At 39.8% G+C, this 20,290-nt stretch overlaps 1 protein-coding gene across 1 annotated transcript in view; it reads right to left on the reverse strand.

Annotated features, from left to right (window-relative positions):
- Nucleotides 1–20,290, reverse strand: part of LOC146805332 (cilium assembly protein DZIP1-like) — a 1,720,714-nt gene that overhangs the window by 385,387 nt on the left and 1,315,037 nt on the right. Inside the window, exon 16 of the mRNA XM_085622543.1 lies at nt 3,960–4,155. Within this exon, the coding sequence (XP_085478669.1) occupies nt 3,960–4,155 (196 nt within the window). The remainder of the gene's footprint in view (nt 1–3,959; nt 4,156–20,290) is intronic.

The following is a 20,290-nucleotide window of genomic DNA, read 5'->3' on the forward strand; positions in this document are numbered from 1 at the left end:
CGTCGCACTCCGTCCACCCTTAGTTGAAATGACTTACAAACTAATGTTTAAAAAGAACAAAAAATGCAGAAATCTGCCAGTTATAGTTAACTGAGCTAACGGTAACTTGTGCCTTCACCATGTACTGCTTATGACCTGTCACAATACATCATTCATGACATGTTAAATCACATCATTGATGACATCACTGATAACATTTAAATGTCATTATTGATGACATCCCTGATAACATCTTCTAATGAATGTGACAGTTTTCTTTGTGCTTCCCATACTGGAAGGTTTTCAGGAAGCTGCACCTAGAACCATTTTCAATCACCTCTGCAGAGCGAATTAGCATAACCTTTCACAACACGCAGGACATGAAGAATATTTGTGGATATACCCAGATATAGTAAATATTATGGTTTATTTACTGGTACTCAGGTGCATAAGAAATGGTATGTCACTGATCAACAATTTAGTCAACCTTGAATACCGTTTAAAAAATATTTGGTGATTATTAATCTTAATGAGATGTCCCCATTAAATACCTCCTCTGTCATAGAATTTTAAGTCCACAGCTTCATATCTATCCATTAGACACTGACAAGGCATGTACAACCAGGCCCTATGGACAACCCTTTATAGATTGAAAAAAATACACTACACATATTCCTGAAATGAGGGGACTGGCACTGCCCTTTAGAAGGATGATTGCTCTCATACCGCAAACTAAACCATCGGTGAGTCAGCCATACATTTAACATTCTTCAACAGTGCATAATGTCTCAAAATGTTCACTAAATGTTTGAATCATACTTGTGCAAAATGTTGGCTGATCTCCAAAAAGCACATCGTTTATAATGTTTCAGGAAGAGAAGGTACACGCATTTCATTGCATAACATTAAGTAGAAGGGTTGGATAAGCAATGTTTTATTTATGGCAACAAATCAGTCTATTAGTTTGAAAGGCACTCCCAGAAACCCCTCTGTTCAACTGCATCTTATGGGTTAAACCTTTACATAATTTAAGAAATTACATTTTGCTATGAAACACAGGAACTCCATGGTTTGTTTAACTACCACAGAGCTTGGCTAAGTGTCGTTGGAATTGTAACAGTAAAGGCATCCTTCTCTCTAGAGAGAAGAACAGACTATAGTTTTTGTACATAGACACCATGGCTGAGGTTGCATTTTCATTTAATTTCAGAAAGTGAGAAAAACACATGCACCTGGAAAGCTTCTATACCTAGAATAAACATGCACTTTTCTGCAGCATTTCATGAATGACTGTCAGTGCAGCCTGACGTGGCCTCTTTATGCTAACTGAAGCATGACTAAGTTAATCATTATTTTCTAGCAAATTAAAACTCTTACAATTACAAGGTCATAAGCAGTGCAAGTTATAGTTAGCTCACTGAACTATACCTGGCACATTTCAGTGTTTATTTGTATTTTTTACATTCCTTTTTAACTAATTTCAACACCTAGCTATGTGCAAGCACAGCTTACTTCGGCCCTTCCCATCATTGCTGTTCCTAAAAAATGAACATCCAGCTCAAACAACTTCAGACTACTTCAGCCCTATTCTGTGTTTCTGTCAACATCATCTGGACCTGCGTGTTACTCTTCATGACGTGTGATAGGCCTTCCAATTTGCTTTTTGATTCTTCCCTCTTTTACTTTATTGATAATCCTGTTTTTTTATCTGAATTTACTGAGAGGTACTTTCAGCTACAAAAAGCCTTTCCCACACACATATCAGCAAAGAGAAAGAAGAAAATCTTGTTTAAGTGAGAGGAAGAAGAAAGGGAGAGTCACTATACCGTGCATCTGGAGTGACCATACCGTGCATCTGGAGTGACCATACCGTGCACCTGGAGTGACCCTTTCCATTAGGAAATGTGTGCTGTTCATTATTCCACATTTTCTTTAGGTCCTTTGTTGTCCCACTTGTGTTAGTTTCAGGTCTGCATGTTCCTTGGCATATTTTCTCTTTATGTTCCAGCTTTTCAGCATACTCATAAGTGGAACATTTTTGGAGACCCTACCCTGCTCCTCCTGCCGGAGGCGGATGAATGATGGTGCATCTGCTTCGTTACAGAATAAACACTCATTTGGCCCTAGGCAGACCCTCTCAAATCCTTTTCATTGGTTACATAACTGCAATTGAACAGGCCTATCTACACCATCCCACCAGATTTACTTCAAGACTGCTTCCCTCATTACATTTCTTGGGAAGTAGAGCACTGGCCAGCTCTCCCGACCCTGAATTATACCATAGATAGAGAGGGCGTGCCACCTGAAAAATGTGATTACCTTTTACCCTGTTTCTCCATTATAGGCATCATGTGTGGAACACTCAAAAAATTGTGTGGGAAAACAAAAACGTCAGATCCTAAATAACAGATGGCAGCATTCTCACAAATTGAGATTATCAGAAAGCAGATGAATTAACGCAGAGCTGATAAAATATGCAATAGGTCGAAGTAGTTATAGAGTTTTGATACATAAGTGGGGCAAAAAAAAGTGCATGGTTGCAGAAAAGCTGTAGAATGAGATGTTCACACTGTTTCATGTGGTAGTTCAACCATCTAGCATTGACAGATACTTTTCAAGCAAACTAGAACATGGTAAATGTTGTTCTACTATTAGTCAGCAATACAAAATCTCTTGCCCATTCATCTAAGGAGTTGTATGGCATATACATAAACAAATAAACAAATCTTAAATGCCAATATGTCACTTCTATGTGTGCTGCTTAATGCAGCACACATGGAAGTCACGAAATGGCATTTTGTGAATATTATTTATGTACAGGAAGGAGGACCTTGCTGTACATAAACAATTCAAGGCATTTAGCTTTTTCCATGTGTGATGCACAAGGCAGCACACACGGATAATAAAAAACGAGGAGATATAATGCATTTCTCCTTGTTTTGCCAACTTAAGACCAGGTTTTCCCTGGTCTTAATTTTGGCGCTGCCTCCTATTAATGCCCCCCTTGTAAATAGGGGGCAGTGTCAAAATCAATGGGTGTTGTGGTGGAACGCCCACCGCAACACCCACTGCCCACCCCTTTCACGTTAGTGTGAAAGGGGGTCTTATTTACAAGGCAGCGTTAAGCCACGTTAAATGGCTCAACGCTGCCTTGTAAATAAGGCAATGCCCCTATTGCAACCACAACGTTGTAAAAATTCACGTTGTGGTGGCGACAGGGGCTTGTACATATGCTTCAAGGTCTTGAAGTTAAATCTTTCTTCTGCCGACAATTAGTGGGGCTTTTCAAACTACGGAAACACTGAGACATGTTTTGAGGCACTCTGATTGCTATGTTCTGAAAATGTTGGGTCAGAGCTCCCTTATTGAGCCCTGGATTTAATGCATTCCTGCCACTTAGATGAGAATTCAACAGTGTAGCTACACACAGTGAATAAGGGTGCACACAAACAACCCACATTCGCGCTTTAACAATCTCTATATGATCAGTGGCGATACTATTATTCCTAAGTTAGTGTGGTGAACTGAAGAGATGTTAAGGTGCTAAGATACTATTCAAGAAGAAAGTTTTCACCTGATTGAGACACAATAAGGTCATGAACAACTAAAACCATGCTCTTCTGTGTACTTGAATACGTTTGTTTTTATTGGCTACTCTGTCTGGCATCAAAAACCATCCTCCAGGCTTACCACACAAGACATAAATCTACATGTGACAATCTACAACCTTCTTGATTTGTTCTTTCGAGGGGAATTAGTTGAGATTTAAATGCTTTGAACACCGTACATTCCATAAGTAAATAAATATGCTGTCGTGCATACCCTATGGTTGCATACAGTTCAAATAGCTTCCTCTGTGATTTACTAATTTGTGATGTCAACAAAATAACAGGTATCACAGGCAATAAAATGTCAAATAAACAGGAAAAACATATTATATTGAGCAGTAAGAAACGTTGGGAAAATCTAAAATGCTTTACCTTCAGCAATGGTTATAGGACCCTGACAAACCACTCGGTTTGATGAAAGGGACTTCTGTACATTATTATTAACTTGGCTTTCAAGGTGCTTTCGAATTTGATGAATACAAGGTTCTTGTTTTTCTTTTTGTTCTCTGTTGACTTCAATCGAGTTGAGGACTTTGTCAAAGCAATCACTTGGTATTGCACGAATATTCTGCAGAAATAATACAACCATTTGTGACAAAAGGCAGTCTGTGTGTGAGAAGAGAGTGAGAGACAGACAGAAGTATAACACACAGAAGCCTACAAAACTGTGCAAACATCTGTAACTAAGTTCCAAATTATAGATTAATTGTAACATCGTTACTCACCTGTAACCAGAAAACTATCAGAACCAGAAAATAGCAAACTTATGAAATTGAGTTTCGACAGCATATGATGTTTATCGAGGAATGTGTAGAATCATTACCAATCAAATACTTTTACTGGGGTGAATTTAGTGACGCTGCAGTTAATCCCTTCTCTTCCTTTCTATCTGGAAACGATGTGGAACAGTACTGCCTTATACCAACACGCATTACACGTTCGATACTGGACGTGATTATCTCAAATGGGGACTTGCTTTCTGTAGATGACAAATGGCTGTGGGCTGCTAATCACCAGCGTGTCCCTTTCTCTCTGGTAATCTCACACACTGTAATTTAAATCCAACATAAAAAGGAGTTAACATGGTTTCGCAACACCAAAAATCTTGATCTTAATACCGTTTCCCACACTAGAAATGAACAATTTCTCCCCTCTCAGTGTTGTTATTATCACGTCCTCCTCCAATGTGTTGCCAGCATGGCTGATCGAGGTAGCCCCCTTAAGAACAAAACAAAAACAACCAACATATTCTCAGATTCGTTTTCTGACGCTCTCGATCCCTTAGCTCCCAGATGAGCTCTGCGAGGAAAAAAATAATTAAGAATCTGGGGAAGACATGGGGACAATCTCCTTACTCTAACAACATGTGCCATCTTAGGGCAGCTCGAACACTCTACATCAGAAACATTTTCAAAGCTAAGGTCACAAACTATGGCTCTCTTAATAAAACAGCTAAAACCACCCTTACCATCTAATTGACAGAGGCAGAGCACCTAATAATTTCCCTCCTTCTGCTAGTTTTGGAGAATTTGCTATGTTTTTCTGAAAACATATACTCACCTCTGAAAAGGAATTTTACCTATAAATCCATGTTTATATGGTTGGTATCACTTTAACTTAGGACCCAATTTAGAGTTTGAAGTAGGCCTGGGTGGCGAACTCAGCTCCGTTTGCGGAGTTTTCTGCACTCCGCAGAGCTCTCGGAGTACAGAAAACTCCACTCCGCATTTAGTAGCAGAGTTTTTTCCCTGCTTGCGCTCTTCAATGGTAAGTTGGCGAGCGCAAGCTGCTGCTCGGGCAGAATTTGTACTCGAGCGGCAGGAAAATCAGCACTAACGGCAGTTCACGCTGCACTCCGCCATGGGGAACTCCGTTGAGATTTTTTGTCACTTTGCGGAGTTCTGCGTAGCAGTACTCCGTGAACTACACCCAGGTCTAGTTTGAAGGACAGGGTTCTTCATTGCAAATGTGATGGAGTACCCTGCATGCAAAACCATCAGTCTGTCCCACCTCATTTAAAGGCAGGCAGACCTTAAGTATTCTGTCAATGTCGGGAAATATCCATGGAGCTGGTGGACATCTCTAAATTTGGTGGTTGGAAGTCCATCCGGAGGGTGGATGTGCTATCCTCTGCCATCTGGACGGAGTAACTCTGTCTGCCAAACTCTAAATCAGACCCTTAGACTTGGCTGATGAATTATCCAAAAATACCATGAAGACCTCTAACCACTTAAGGATCCTGTACCAAGGCAAATCACCAAAGATATGAAATACCAGCTTTTGCTCCATTTAATCAATATAGAGAACTTCTCTCTTAGGCATGGCATGCACCATGATTGCCTAAAGATTGGCCAACTCACCCCACTTTTTAAAAACCCTCTGCACATCTGGGCAATCACAACAGATACCACCCTTTATCAGTTATTCTCTTTCATTCTAAAGTTATTAAGAGGTGTGTCACAATGCTGCTTATACAACACATTCTTGAGAATGATCTGCACTCTTTTTTTTTTTGCATATTTATATAGCGCGAACTCGACCCGAAGGTATTGGAGCGCTTTACCTGAACACCGTATTTATATTACACATTCAGGCATGGGGAGATTAAGTGATGTGCCCAGAATCACAGGATGTGGATGCGACCTCGAGTCTCGAACTCTGGTTTCCAGCACCAAAGTCGGCAGTTTAGCCGACGGACCACATCCTCTCCTGCTTGAAACCCGAGTGCAGCATGGAAAACGTTGTTGCTTAGAGCAATAATTATGTAATCTGCATCCTCAGTTTGGCATCTCCTGTCTCCATGTCATTCTTGGCCTAGCTGCTGCATTTGATATAGTGAATCACGTATCCTTATTAAGGCCCTTAAGGAATGCCTTGGCATTGATGGTGCTGTCCTCAAGTGGTTCACCTCTTAATTAACAATAGGCTGCATGGGGTACCAAAATGCTCTGCTCTGGCTCCTACTCTCAACATATACTGAACCACACAGACTCATACTAAGACATATGGTATCCATTCTCATCAATAGGCAGAACGCACAAAGGTAGATCTCAAGATTTCCTCTCCCAATGTCTCTCCTCTTCTCAAACGTAATTTTTTTCAAACCTAGATGACTGCTCACCATTTAAATTTCAAGCCTTCGAAAAATGACTTTCTCCTTATCTCCAAATCTGAGTCGCAAGTACCAATTCAGTTCTGGATTGATTCAATAAATATCCCTTGCTGCAAACCTGTGATCAATGACTGCACCAAATCCTTAGACGTCATTCTCGATGAAAAGACTTAGAACCATACGTATCATTATTTCATGCAACACAACGCAGCAAGACACCTTGATGTGCTGCGCTGCGTGAAAGGGAGAGGGCAGGAATGTGCCATAACCATCAAGATATGGTGCTTTGCTGCTCTCTGCCTGTGCACCAATTGCTGCCTAGTGCCAACGCAGGCACCCTTGCACCATGATGCAACGGGGCCTGCATTGCAGGCAGGATTGTTTTTGTTTAGAAATGTACACCTTCCTGCACAAAAGCAATACTCTAAGGCTTTTTCCTCTTTTTAAGTGTGCTGCAGAACACCTCCCTCGGGCAGAGTAACGCAAGGTAGCGGCTTGCGCTGCCTTGTATTACTGCAGACTTACAAAGCAACACAGGACCATCCATGAATGGTGCCCTTGCGTGACTTGGTAAATCTCATTATAGGTTTTGAGTCACCCTGCGCCACTTTGCATGGCGCAAGGGTGACGCAAAATCATGAATAAATAGTCCCCACAATATTTTGACAAATCAAGACAATGAACAAAAATGTGTGTTTACAATTGTTGAGTCCTTTAAGGGACTCACTGGTTTAACCGTATAAAAGATGTTATGATTATTGTCTATTCACTTGTACTGTCAAAGGATTAACTAGGGCAACTCTCTCAAGACCATACTTCCAGGGGTGCATGTTCTGTCAATGAAAGAGTGCTTCATTTTGCAGCACGCTTGGTTTCTTGTAGCAAAATACATGACCACATTACACCAGTCCTACTAAATCTCTAATGGTTTCATATTGAACACAGAGCTTTTTATAAAATGGTGTGCATCACTCATAATCATAAGGCCGTACAAAACTCCATTTGGCAATACCTTGTTTCAAAGCAAAAAATATTGGGTAGGCTTAGATCATCACATAGGGGCATATTTATCAAAGTTTTGCATCATGGTTGACGCACACAAGTTAACGCAAGGGGACACAAAACCTAGATGAGATTTACTAAGTCAAGCAAGGCCTCTTTGCGTGGCCCTAAGGTGCTTTGTAAATCTGGAGTATCGCAAGGCTGTACAAATCACTGCATTGCTTTACTCTGCCCCATGTATTTTGGTGCATTCCCAGATTTAGCATGAGAGGTAGACCTCGGAATGCATCAAAATACTACGCCTTCCCAGGGAGCGGTATCAAGGAGAACTATTATTAATCCTCCTTGTTTTTTCTTCTTTGTACATGTGCTGCATTCTGCGGCACAAATAGAAAGAGGAAAAAGTCTGAAAGGATTGTTTTTGTGCAGGAAGGTGTGCTTCACTGAACAAAAACAATTCTGCCAGCAACGCAGGCACCCTTGCACAATGGTGTAAGGGTGCCTGCTTTGGGGCTGTGCAGCCACAATTATGCCAGCACAAGGAGAGAGCAGGAATGTTCCATATTATGATACATATGGCACCTTCCTGCCTTCGCCCTTACATGCAGCGCATTGCAACAAGGTGCCTTGCTATGTTGCGGTGCGTGAAGAAATGTTAAGAATGGCCAGTAGGGATTGCGCTCTGCTCTAGAACCACTGGCATTTAAAAAGAATGCACAGTGGCACAATTCCATTCAGAAAGTACTATTATTTAACCTTTTTGCTCCTGGGCCTAGAACCCACCACTTCAGTATCTCTGTGTAAAGGAAAATGAAAATCCTTCTAAGTATACTTTTTTTCAGGCCCAATCATACCTTCTCACTTAAAGTCTGTTTTCGTTCCACACTTCATCTGTAAGGCACTCAGAATACCTTTCTACAATTCTGACCATGATAATATTTATATTCACTGAAAAAACCTATGTCACCTCCACAAGGTGATAAGCATGCATAGCAGTGTACTGGGAGGGACTGGCCTCTCTGTTTAGACCTCTCTCAGATTATGGGTGTGCATAGTAAGGTGTGTGTAGGGACTGGCCTCACCACTGAGACTCCTCCTTTAGAAGATGGTGTGTGTAGTATGGTGTGGGGTTGGAATGGCCTCTATGCTAAGACCTCTTCCTGTGCTTAGTGAGATGTAGAGAGGGAGTGGCCTTTTAAGTGAGACCTCTCAATTGGATGACAGGTGTACATAATAGGATGTAGGGATAGACTCGCCTCTCCACTGACAGGTGTGCATAGTAGGGTGTGGAGAGAGAACTAGTCTCTCCACTGAGACTTCTCTCTGGGATGACAGATGTGCATAATAGGCTGTGGGTAGGGACTGTCCTCTCCATTGACAGGTAGCTTCGAGGGCGTCCGGTGTGTGTAGTAGGATGCGGTTCAGACCTCTTCCCAAGGTGATGGCTGTGAATACTAAGCTCTGATAAATAATTACCATCTCCAGTAACACTGCTTTCTATAGTGACAACTGTACATTCCAGACTTTATTCATAGATTGCCTGCTACTTTCTACGTTTCCTGATCCTGCAAAAGTAATGCGAGATCACAACATTTTTAAAAAAAAAAGAATTTACATTTTATTCATCACAGCACTTATGCTTTGCAGACCTCCTCTCAATAACTAGGGGGACAATATGCATTTTTCCTAGTAGACTTTATTGAGAACTCAACTACTTTTTTCTTTTACTATTCACAATCCCAGGAGAGTATTGCAAGATGGCAGCATTTAAAAAAAATAGAATTTATATGTTATTCATGACAGTACTTATGCCTTATAAAACACCTCTCAATAACTAGGTGCACAGGATGCCTTTCTAGTAGTAGACTGTATTGAGAAGTCACCTACTTCTTTTTTACTTTTCACAAACCACCAAGAATCCCACAGGATCACAAACATTTTGAAAACGAATATACATTTATTTCCAACACAGTAGTTATGCCTACAGACCTCCTGTCAAAATCTAAAGGGGCAGGATGCCTTTCTCCTGCCCCCATGTATAACTATTTAACTTAATTCCCACAACAACTGCAATTTTTCACAGTGAACAGTAATGGCGGCAATTTGATTTCAAAACCTCCAAGAGCCAGCCAAACTGAGCGCTCGCTCCCACGTGACTCGTGTGAGAAGGCTGAAGAGGAAAACAAGCTTCTCAGCAAATCACGGGATCCATTTTAAAATTTGCTCTACTGTGAAACTCTTGCGAGACTCTCATGGACCCAACCGTCCAGATATAAAATTATTTTTCAACCTTAATAGAGCACTTGATGTCTTGTATTGCTCAGTTTTCACATATGCCATTTAGTTGCTATCAGGACCATATGGCGATTACATAGAGTACTTAGATCCAGGATGCCTTACCCGGGAGTGTGTCTATTTTTAACCCTTGGCTACACTGTGCAATATATGGCTATTTGGCAGCCTGTTTACTCTGATATTTTGTATAGGTGACACCCAACGATATGTCTCTGCAGTAGGCTTTGATCAATGCACATTCTATATGTTACTATATAGCTTATATGTTCTTATATGTTCTTGTCATCATCTGGATAGTCTAAACCTGCATCCCTAAACATATATGTAAGTTGAACTGTTGTGATTGCATAAATAACAGGGATGCCCACTACCCCATTGCAAGACATTTTGAACAATGCCAGCTTTCTAACAATTCCCTCCTGAGATACTCTGCCATCGAGCAGGTACTGGGGAAAGAGAGTACTTAATTTACGTAAAAAGGAGTCCAAATAAATTATAGAACTGGGAACTAAAAGCCCGGGGGGACATAATCAGGATGAGGAGTTGGGCATAAACCTGCAGGAGGAACATGCAATTTAGGTTCTCTCTCTGTGTTGGATCCTCTTGAGTGTAATGTTACTATGTGCACTGCTTGACATAACTTTCGCTTATTCAGATTTGCATTCCGTCAGGAGAACATGTTTGTTTGCTTGATCTCACTGTTTTTACCTGTTTTTTTCTGTTATTTCTTTTCAGGAGGATAGGAAGGGGCCCACGTTTTATTGGATTCACGGGGCACCCACCCTTTTCTTCGAGATTTCCACAGGTGAACGACATTGTGAGATAAAAAAAGTTCAGCTTATCTTTGAGGATCTGTACACCAGGTTTTATTATGAAATAGTTTTCACAATGTGGGTCACACTGTATGTCTCATGTAAGACTATAGGCTTTGCTAGTTTCTTTAGCTCTTTTGTGGCTCTTTTTTTAAGCAATTTTGACTCCGGATGAGACCTGATTAGACCTCACTACCTGGTCGGCTCTGAATCTGTGCGCTAGATCATCCAAATAGGATTGTTCCCGTATGTGACTAACCTACTAGTGGTCTTATATTGGAAATGTATATGCTTTTAAATAAATGACGCAATACCATATGTGAAATATATAGATATGGTGCTAAAATACTAGCTAAAATACACCATTACAAGATGGCAGCCCGGTTTTCCATAATTGTCCCTCGTTATAGCCTTAACTCTTAACAGGTGAGCCTTTGAGAGTGTATTTAAACCAACTGAAAAATAGAGCTCATTACAGCCGGGACCTCTAGATGGAGGGAATCTGCTCCTACATACGGATAAGCTTGACTACAATTTAGGACTTTAGTGATCCCAGAATAGATCTTCTTATGTGACTATCTAACAATAGTCATTTAATCAGAACTTTGCATAGTATTAATTTTGACCTAGATGCTTCTGGGTTAAACATTGCTGCTATTATTACTTTAAAAAATAATGGTGTTTGTTCCCCTGTACCCAATACCTGGTTGATCTCTTAAAGGTCCTAGTCATAATTTCCAGTTGGTTGAAACCTTACTTATCATAGGGTTTGACCCCTATGCTTTAAGGATAAACTCCTCTACTCACATGCATAATTAGCATTAGACGCGTTATGCTATTAATAATTTTAATGCTTTACATAATGCTTTACACAATGAGAGGTATAATTGTTGATGAAAATAATTGCTGTCTAATTGATAGGGATCACTTTGATCTCATTGTCTCTTATTCAATCCAAATATTGTCCCCTTATCTTATTGGACCAAAGATCTTAAGAACAATGACATACCTTTTAGCTTCAATCCATTTTCCTTTCTCTTTTTATAACTTTCAGATATCATTTTAACTGTATACTAATGAAATAAATATATTTGAAGAACTTAACCTGATCAAACAAAGAATAAGGTATGCACTAGGATTTTCTTAAACTTTTGCAACAAAAGTTCAATACATTATAAGAAATAGGAAGGTTATCACTGATATATTCACTCTCTCTTTTGATTATAAGGAAACGTATTTGACTGGGACTACTAGAGGAAGGTATAGCTATATTTCTTGAAGTTGGAGGGAAACAAGTTGAAACCTTCTTTACACTTAAGTGATTGGTAAGAGCATATGATATACTTATGACTAATCTAGGATTGGAATAAGATGCTAGATAATGAGACGTTTTCAACTATGTACATCGACAATATTTGTGTGAAATGTGTAATAACAATTGGTTCTATGAATACTTAGAAACTACCTGACATATGAAGAGGAGAATAGATTTATCTGAATGCCTTCACTTGACTAAATATAAAGACTGTTCGTGCAATATATTTCCAGAACATGAACACAAGGAAGAAATGCAAAATTGAAAATTGAAGTGGCAGGTGTAGCAAGGTTAATAATGGATTACTGTAGCAACCTGTAAGATATGTGTATAAGGAACTATAGAAAAATTATTGGTGTTTTAGCTTTTCTCTGTATAAAAGAGTGGTTAATACAGAATTTTAATATTATAAATGTTTTAAATTGTATGTAATCTGATAGAAATGTTTGTAAGATATTTTGTATCTGTTTGTTTGTAGCCCTGAAGAAGTCCGCTTGGCGGAAACGCGTCAGCTACGCTGTTTATGTCTTTTACATTTGTAAAGAAAAGAAGAATATAATAAAGAAACAATTGTGAAATCACACCTGCTGAATGGACTGATATATTACATGATTGCAAAATAACGTTGTGGAGTGCTGGATCTCAGTGTTTTAGTGGTCTTATATATGTAGAACTGTCAGAAGACCTGTCCATGATGTTGTAGCCATCATGATTATCAATAGAGCTCTCAATGTCTTGTTCGGCTTAGTTTTCGCATATGCCATTTAGTGGCTATCAGGACTATTTGGCGATTCCATAGAGTAGTAGGATGCAGGATGCCTTACTCGGGAGTGTGTATATTTTTCACCCTTGGCTATACTGTGCAATATATGGCTATTTGGCCGCCTGTATCTCTCGGGTACGCCTTGATCGATGCACATTCTATATGTTACTATTTAGCTTATATGTTCTTGTCATCATCTGAACAGTTCTAAACTTGTCACTGCAATGGTTAGAGTGTGCAACAACCTTATCTATGTGAATGCCCCGCGCGTACTGGATTACACACAAACACGTTAGACACTATTGTCTTGCATGAAAAATCACAATGTTCCTTCATTCTTTTCATTGTTTTGTTTCCATACATGTCGTGACTATACTTTTAATTGTAATGAATACTATCAACACCTTTTTAGGGAGATCATTATATGATAGAAAGAAATGTATTATTCATTTGATTGTCTGTTAAACCACTGACTGTCCACAACAGTTCATCTCATATATATGTTTATATGCACATTACAAAAAGGCCGCCACCATTACTCTGCTTTGGGCACAACTACGTGATGTAGTCCCTTTTTGATGTAAAATCTGGATATGTAAACCATGCTTCAATAGCAATTCAGTGTGTGAACAAGACTGTGTAAACAGTTGAAACACGTTACAGAAATGGTTAAACTATCTCTGAATCTGTAATTCTCCTGAGAGTGTGCTTCATTGAACTGGACTGATTGGATATATATATATGATTGGATATATATATTCATATGGGGAAAGGGACTGAGAAAATCATCATATTGCTTAGATACATAGATGAAGTTTTCTTCATATTTGAAGGAAATAAAATGATTCAAATGTATTTATACAAAAGTTGAACATCAATGACTTCAATCTGAAATGCACCATCCATTGCAGTCAGGAAACCATTGATTTTCTAGAAATAAGAGTTAATATTTCTGAAGGCACTTTAGAAACTGAACTTTTCAGGAAATCTACTGCAGGGAACTCCATTCTGCACTCAGACAGCTGTCTCCCTCCTAGCTTTCGTTGGAGTATTCCATACAGCAGATTTTTAAGAGCTAGAAGAAATTGTAGCCTGAATTCAGGCTTCTTGAGAAACAGATCAGAAATGATCAGGAGGTTCCAAGCAAGAAATTACCCATTAAAAAGCTCAATTTGGTGAAAAAAAGAAGACAGTATTCCCAGGGTACAAGCCTTGTTCTACCCTCCAAAAAACAAAGGAAATGAGAAAAGTGATAATATTTGCTTTATCACACAGTACACCAATCAGGCTGGGAAACATAGAAAGATACTATAGAAAAGATGGAGGATTCTAACACAAGACGACATCTTAAGAATTACAATAGGGAGAAGACCTAACATCACTTATTAATGGAGCGTTTCCCTTAAAGACCTATAAAGCCACTTGAGGCCCAAAAATGCCAACTATTTAGGACGCATGAAAGGCTTTAAACATTTTGGAACCTGTAAAGCATGCAGATACAGTAACAACGTACCACAGGTTAAACTTGTGAGAGTCAATTAAAAATGGCAAATTTCCAAAATGATTGCATGCAAGACCAACTATGTGGTATATGCTACCACATGTCCCTGTGGCAAATGGTATATCGGATCCACCATCTTCCCTGTCCAGAAGAGAATCATAGAACACTGGAGAGCCATTACAAATATTGACCTCTGTTATAATACAGCAAGACACTTTCGAGAATTACACCAAAGTGACTGGACAAACACCCTGTCACTGCCGTTGCACTCCTCTAGTGACCCATTCAGCATCATGTACTAATCCATTCACTGCGCCAAACCCTAATAAATTCACCCAGGCACTCGCCTTGCAGTACTCTAATCATTCAGTCAGTACCCAAGTACTCATCCAGTGACCCAGGCCTTAGTATATGGACTTCTTCAAACCCTTATCCACTATGCATGCAGTCCTCTAACCACCTACACAATTGTCTTTCACACCTTCAATTCCCTAGTCAGTATCCATACACTTCCAGGAAATACCCTGTCACTCCCTTTGCAGTCCTCTAGTGAACCATTCAGCACCATGTACTAATCCATTCACTGTGCTAAAACCCAAACACTTATAAATTCACCAAGATACTATCTTTGCAGTACTCTAATCATTCAGTCAGTGCCTAAGTATTCATACACTGAGCCAGGCCTTAGCACATGGACTGCTTCAAAGCCCTATGCACTATGCATGCAGTCTTTTAACCCCCTGGACACTTGTTTTTCACACTTTCAATGTCCTAGTCAGTATCCATACAGTCCAGCACTTGTCACTGTCTTTGCACTCCTCTAGTGACCCATTCATTACCAAGTACTAATCCATTCCCTGTGCGAAAAGCCTAGCACTTATAAATTCACCTAGGCACTCTCCTTGCTGTACTCTAATCATTCCGTCAGTACCCAAGTAGTCAAGCAGTGAGCCAGGCCTTAGCACATGGACTGCTGTAAATGCCCATGCAGTATGGATGCAGTCCTCTAATCACCTACCCAGTTGTGTTTCACACCTTCTATTCCCTAGTTAGTATTCATACTCTTCTAGCAAACACCCTGTCACTCACCCAGTGTGTCTCCTTATAGTACTGTAATCATTTAGTCAGTTAGCATGTAGTCTTTTAGTGAGGTAGGCTTTAGGGCATGAACTGCTTCAAAGTAGTATGCACTATGCATGTAGTGTTTTAACGATCGTCACACTTGTGGTTCAAGGCTATAGTTTCTTAGTCAGTTTTTATATAAAATGTGTTTGTACAGTAGTGGAATAGTATAAATTTGAAAGTTATTAATATACATTTATTTGAGATTCTTTTTTACAGATACAGAACAGGAGTGTTTCTCATCTGTTTGCACTCTTCTCGTGCAAGATTGTTTGGATGAAGGGTCCTTAGGTGTTTCATCATACTTGCTGTGTCGCACGAGTATTTTTTGTTAGGATCCCCTCGTAACAGAACTCTTTGGCAAATCTTGCGAGTGACGAAGGTGGCATTGGTCTTTGTTTGCCCCTCGGGAAAAGTAAAACATTTCCTCGCCACTGAAGAAAAACATTGTGGGCGTGGTGCCTTCTGCAAAAAATGTTCCTCGGATTCGGTAAATATTTTAAAGCGGCAACATTTACAGTTTTTGTAAATTAAACTCATAAAATGTTGTTAGCTGTATGCATTTTATATATCTGTGATTTGTTTCTTGTGGTATTTTGTTGAGAATACAATGTTGTTGTTTTTTTAACAATCTTTCTGATTTTCCAGGTCTGTCGTCGGCATCCATGGTCCCCACAGGAGTGTTCCGCCTTGTTGTTTTGTATTATTGTTGTTACATTTTGTTTATTAGTTTATTGTTCATATATATGTTAATAAAAAAAGAAAGTTTGAAAATAGTTTATCGTTTATATATTTATTATTATACAAAATAAAGTTTGAAAAAAAATTAATAACGTTTTTGGTTGTTCTCTTAACTGCTGTGTGACTCTTTCTTGTTCTTATTACTGTTATTTGATGGAGTCCACCATGGTGTTAAATTTTGGGGCACTTATCGCTGGAATACTGGTGATATCTGCAGTTTTCACCAACTTCTGAATAGTGTGTTAGATTCATCTCAACTTTACTTCCGTTAAATTGCAGATAATTAAATGGAGACTAGCCGTTCCCGTGCAAAAAGACACGAGGTGCACCTTTCCGATTTATTCTAAATACTAAAATCCTGTATTGAATTGCACTGAGGTATTGGCTGCACTTACAGTGTACACACAAAATCTAATAAGAAATCTCATTGTATTTATATTGATTGGGAATAGTGCGTCAGGTGCTGGATCTTGATGAGATACACTACTCAGTTCGTATATTGTTCTGCACATGAAAAAAATCACATCATAACTTTCACACCAATTGCAATGCGAAACAAATTCCGGCGATAAGACACGTTAGCACCAGGGATTTTACACCTGCTTTCTGCTGGTGTTAAGCAGGACAACTACCTGCACCATGAAAGGGAACACAGCCAAGAGCCACACCAGAACACCCACAGTTGCCATAGAGTCAATGAGCATGATACAGGGATACCCATGAGGGCCAGAAGACTCATCTCAACAACTCTAGGACCGCCAATGCCCCCCAAACCCACATCTTAGGAAGTGTGTCCCTGTGGTCATTGTCTTAGCATGATAGGCACGAGCCCTGCAACATCACAGTCTGCTGTCACCTCAGCGTTGGCAGTGAGCCTGGATGTGTAGCTACGCATGCATCCTCCTGCATGCACAACTGGCGTGTGCTGGTCTGGGCTTCACAGGTCAGTGCAGGGGTGTGCCTATCCGGCAAGGGGAACGGGGTGTCTCAGACATGTCCGTGTACAGGAAGTGCGGTAAGTGTGTCTCTGTGTTCAGGTGTGGCCTGCTACAAGAGCCGAAGCAGTCGATGTTGTAAAGTGGCATGCACCACCTCCAAACAGAACTGTGATGTTGTAGTTGGAATGTAGCAGGACATGCGCAAATAGGCATTACAATGGTGTGCCGTACGAGTGCACGAGATACAACAGCGCACCGTACAAAAGTGGGGGGGCTCGTGGGAGGGAGGTGCAGCCGTTTGGCAACATAACACACAGTGAACTCGACCATGTGCCACATGCTGGGCATCTCATCTATGATGACCACGGTCGTAGACATCCCACAACACCAACGACTGGCCTTTTTACACATCCTGTATGAATGCAGCGTGGTTTTAACTTCTATGCTCGTTCGGTGGTGTGATGTTGGCGGGTTGTGTGACTTGTGCTCCTTGATGGTTTGTTTCATTTTGGCCATTGTTAGTCTATATGTGTGTTGTACTTAATTGTGCATGTGTGCCATTCTGCCCATCTCCCCCCACTCACTGCTTCTTCCTCTTCCTAGTGCTGTTGTGTCTATAATGTTGTTGCTGCACACATAAATACATGTAAAGAATAAATTAGAATAGTTCCTTGATTCTTTTAGGTTTCAAAACTTCTCTATTGGTTTCTTTTTAATTTTCTATATGAACCGTTTTTTTAATATTTTCCTCAACACATAGAAGTCAGAAGTGCAACGTATTCTATCAACACACTTTCTAGAACATTCTACAACACGTGCAGGTTAAAAGTTCATCAATTTTTAAAAATTAGCGATATTTTTTTGTAATATTTTCTTTAACATTTAATGACACGTGCAGGTTAAAAGTTGACGATTGTTTTAAGTTCGAACAGTGCCTTCAAAATGCAAGTAGCAGGTGTGGTTGAGCTGAGCAAATTTTATCCTATGATATGTACTCCACGTTGAAACTGCTTTTTCTTAACCAATCACAAAGATGCTTTTCCACAAAACTAATGTGCACCCTACTTTTAAAAAAGAATGCTTTTCATGATATCTTTAGAGATAAGTTATAGAGAGGAATTAGCATTTAAAAAACCTTTGAAATTCACTGAAAAAACCATAGGTTTCATGCACGTTATAGTTAGGAATTGGCATTTAAAAAACCTTTGAAATTCACTGAAAAGACCATAGGTTTCAGGCACGTTATAGTTAGGAATTAGCATTTAAAAAACCTTAGAAATTCACTGAAAAAACCATAGGTTTCAGGGGCGTTATAGTTAAATGGACATTTCCCTCGTACAAAACCCTAGAAATTCCCCTGTTATAGTTAGTTCAGCTAACTATAACTCGTGCCCCCGCAATGCACTGCTGATGACGTCACATATTACATCACTCATGACATGGTCAGTGACATCACTGATGACATTTCAAATGACATCACTGATGACATCACTGATGACGTCATCCGTGTGATAAATTACTGCATCTTCTCACACCCTAATTTAACCGTTGATACACCGACTCAAAATTTTAGACGTCTATTCTCAAAACCATAGATACTCCAATACCAATAACTACATACCCACTTATTAACTCTTAGGTCTACATACACCTCCACTCATTCACCTGTACAGTCACTCATACTTACAGTCACTCCGTAGAAGACTATCATATGCATTTATACACCTACATAGACACTCACACACCACCAATCATCCATAGAGGTACTCTCACACCTAGTCAGTCATGCAAATAATTAATTACACTCCCAGTTACTCACCTATGCAGTTATACACACTCAAGTTCACTTACTCATAAAAATAGTACCACATTCTTACGCTCTTATATAATCATTAATACAAGCACACACTCATCCATACAGCCACTCTCACAATCACACACTCTCACATATACCCACTTATATACTCTTATACTCATATGTACTGCCTTTCACATATGTAGTTAGTCACAAATGTACCACTGAGATATACATTCAATCCCTAACACACCCATACATACACTCACTCAACCATACAGTTCATCACAGATGTACTCTTAAAACCATGCACCCATAGAATCATCCACTCACACATCTATGCACAGAGTCACACACAGCCACTCAGGCACCCATACAGATACTCAGACAACCAATCAATGACCCATATAGACACTCATATAGCTATTCACAAAACCATGCAGTCACTTATACACCAACACACAGGCACATACAGACATTCACACAGTTTAGTCACTAGTCTGTAGTAAGATACATTTAATGACTCACTTATAGAGTCGGTTACACACCTACAAAATCATCCATTCACACACTTGTACACCAACTCATTCTTCAACAGGCCTTTCCCTATATATAGTAAACGTATTAAAACTTTACAGAAACACATACTCACTGGATGACGTCATCAGTGATGTCATCAGTGATGTCATTTGAGATGTCATCAGTGATGTCACTGACCATGTCATGAGTGATGTAATATGTGACGTCATCAGCAGTGCATTGCGGGGGCGTGAGTTATAGTTAGCTGAACTAACTATAACAGGGGAATTTCTAGGGTTTTGTACGAGGGAAATGTCCAGCTAACTATAATGCCCCTGAAACCTATGTATTTTTCCTTTGGGTCCCCTTGACGTTCCAGCCTCCAGTATAGGCGTCTGCTGGGCCGTGAGTCAACAATATAGTGATCGTGGCTCCTCGTGCAGTCCCGCGCTGCACCTAGCAGTAGTCCCTAGCTTCACCAACACTCGAGGCGGGCAGGAGTAATTCGATACCTCGAAAGAAAGAAAAGCTGAAACATATTCAGCAAGTCAGAAATAATGCAGCACTCTCCTGAGGATGTTGAAATTTAATTATTTAGCAAGCCATACACAAATATAAAAATGCAAACCATATATAAATGTGTTTGTGTGTTTATATAGGTACATATTTATACTCAAATCCTGGGACTGCCGAGGAGGGACTCCCTGTCTCATAATATTTAGGGGGTGAGAAGGAGGTCCTGAGTGCTGCCAGCAGTTTAAAGCGCCATCCTATCTGCCGCTGTGTAG

The sequence above is a fragment of the Triturus cristatus genome, chromosome 8 (assembly GCF_964204655.1).
Source record: "Triturus cristatus chromosome 8, aTriCri1.1, whole genome shotgun sequence".
Taxonomy (NCBI): Eukaryota; Metazoa; Chordata; class Amphibia; order Caudata; family Salamandridae; genus Triturus; species Triturus cristatus.